Source organism: Monoraphidium neglectum, assembly GCF_000611645.1.
Source record: "Monoraphidium neglectum strain SAG 48.87 unplaced genomic scaffold scaffold00944, whole genome shotgun sequence".
Taxonomy (NCBI): domain Eukaryota; kingdom Viridiplantae; phylum Chlorophyta; class Chlorophyceae; order Sphaeropleales; family Selenastraceae; genus Monoraphidium; species Monoraphidium neglectum.
This window is the reverse complement of record NW_014012684.1, coordinates 2,515-3,998: the sequence shown is the minus strand read 5'-3', so window position 1 is coordinate 3,998 and position 1,484 is coordinate 2,515. Positions and strand designations below refer to the sequence as shown.

Here is a 1,484-nt window from a genome sequence, read left to right as displayed (position 1 = left end):
CCGCCAGCATCAGCGGCTGGCGGGCGCCGTCTAGCGCCCTGCCGCCGATATGCATGCGGCCGCGCATGCGCTGTGCAGCATCGATGACGCTTACCGTGGGGACAACCAGCTTGGCCCGGGGCTATCTGTTGTGAGGCATTTCGGCGGAGGCGGCGACAGCCACGCGCGAGGCAGGCTCAGCACTCCACCTACGCAGCGAAGAACTGCTGTGGGCGGCCAGCCCGGCTGACGGCAGTGGAACGGTGGGGTGGGGATTCCAATGCTGTCACCGCTGGTGCGGGCTCTGGTGCAGGCTCAGCAGCCTGCACACGAGTCAACCTGGCTGCGCCATCGCACGCGTCCCACGCTGCGATGCAGGGGCCCGCCTGTTTCAGGGATAGCTGCCGTCTTAACAAATATTCGGTGCTGACAGCCGGGGTTTGGAGCAGCTATAGGCTATGTATACAGCTACCGTATACACAGCATCAGCCAAGGTTGATGACCTTTTGAACTTGATCTAGAAAAGAGGCTTGGCGAGTCCTGCATCAATTGATTAATTGTAATACAAAATTATGTTCAAGATGCACGGCCAGCCTCAGTGTAAGCATCAGTAAGCATGTCGTCCTTCGGCGTGCGATTGCTCGCCCCCACGGGCAAGGAGCAACCCGTGGTGCTGAGGGTGACAATTGATGGAATATCCTTCCACCACGAGAGCGGCAAGGTACGTGCCATCTAACGGCTCCCCACCCCTCCGCACGCTGCTGCCGCCCGCCAACAACGCGCCCCTGCTCGCGCTTTGACCGCCCGCCGCGCGCCCGCGCCGCCCGCCCCGCGCGCCTCCCCCTCGCCGCCCTCAACCCTGACAGGCGATCCAGCAGATCCCATATGCGTCCATCATCAAGTGGGTGCCCAGCAGCCTGCGATCGCGCGACCCCGGCAGCGCAGACTGCTTGGACATTCAGGTCGAGACCACGGCGGGCCGGCGCGACCTGCGGATGCGATGCGCCTCCGAGGACGCCGTCGGCGACGTCATCACATGCATACGCGGCACCGTGCAGGTGCGCCGGCGCTAGCGGTGGGGCCGGCGCTGCGGGCGGGAGCGGGCGCAAAGCTCAGCGCGTGGGGTGTTGGGCAGTGGTGCAGCGGCAGGGCGCGCAGGTCAAGCGTCCCGGCTAACCTGTGGGGTTTGAGTGACCAAGCCAAAATTCCAGTGGCGCTCCTGGTTGTTTGCATGCGGTTGGAAGGGGGGTTTGCATCCGCCCCTCACTCGCGGCGAGGTCACAGTGCATCTATCGCGCTTCTCGGCAAGGCCGCTATGTCCTTTACGCGGAGATGCGTGCTGCCGAAAGGCGCGCAATGGACACCCTGGCGACCTGCTTGCATCGCAGGCCCTCATGCAGCAGCTGGACGGGGAGGATGCGTCGAGGCGGCAGTCCGCAGAGCAGGGAGGCGGCGCGCACAGGCAGTCCGCGGACGGGGAGCCCCGGCGGCGCTCGCGGCCCGCC

General features: G+C 65.4%; 1 protein-coding gene across 1 annotated transcript; it reads left to right on the top strand.

Moving 5' to 3' along the window:
• Positions 1 to 595: 595 nt before the first annotated feature.
• On the top strand, positions 596 to 1,052 carry MNEG_6018 (hypothetical protein; the record flags this gene model as incomplete). Its single annotated transcript, XM_014045505.1, has 2 exons — positions 596 to 700; positions 846 to 1,052. 2 exons carry the CDS (start codon positions 596 to 598, stop codon positions 1,050 to 1,052), a joined length of 312 nt encoding a protein of 103 aa, XP_013900959.1.
• Between the last annotated feature and the right edge of the window lie 432 nt (positions 1,053 to 1,484).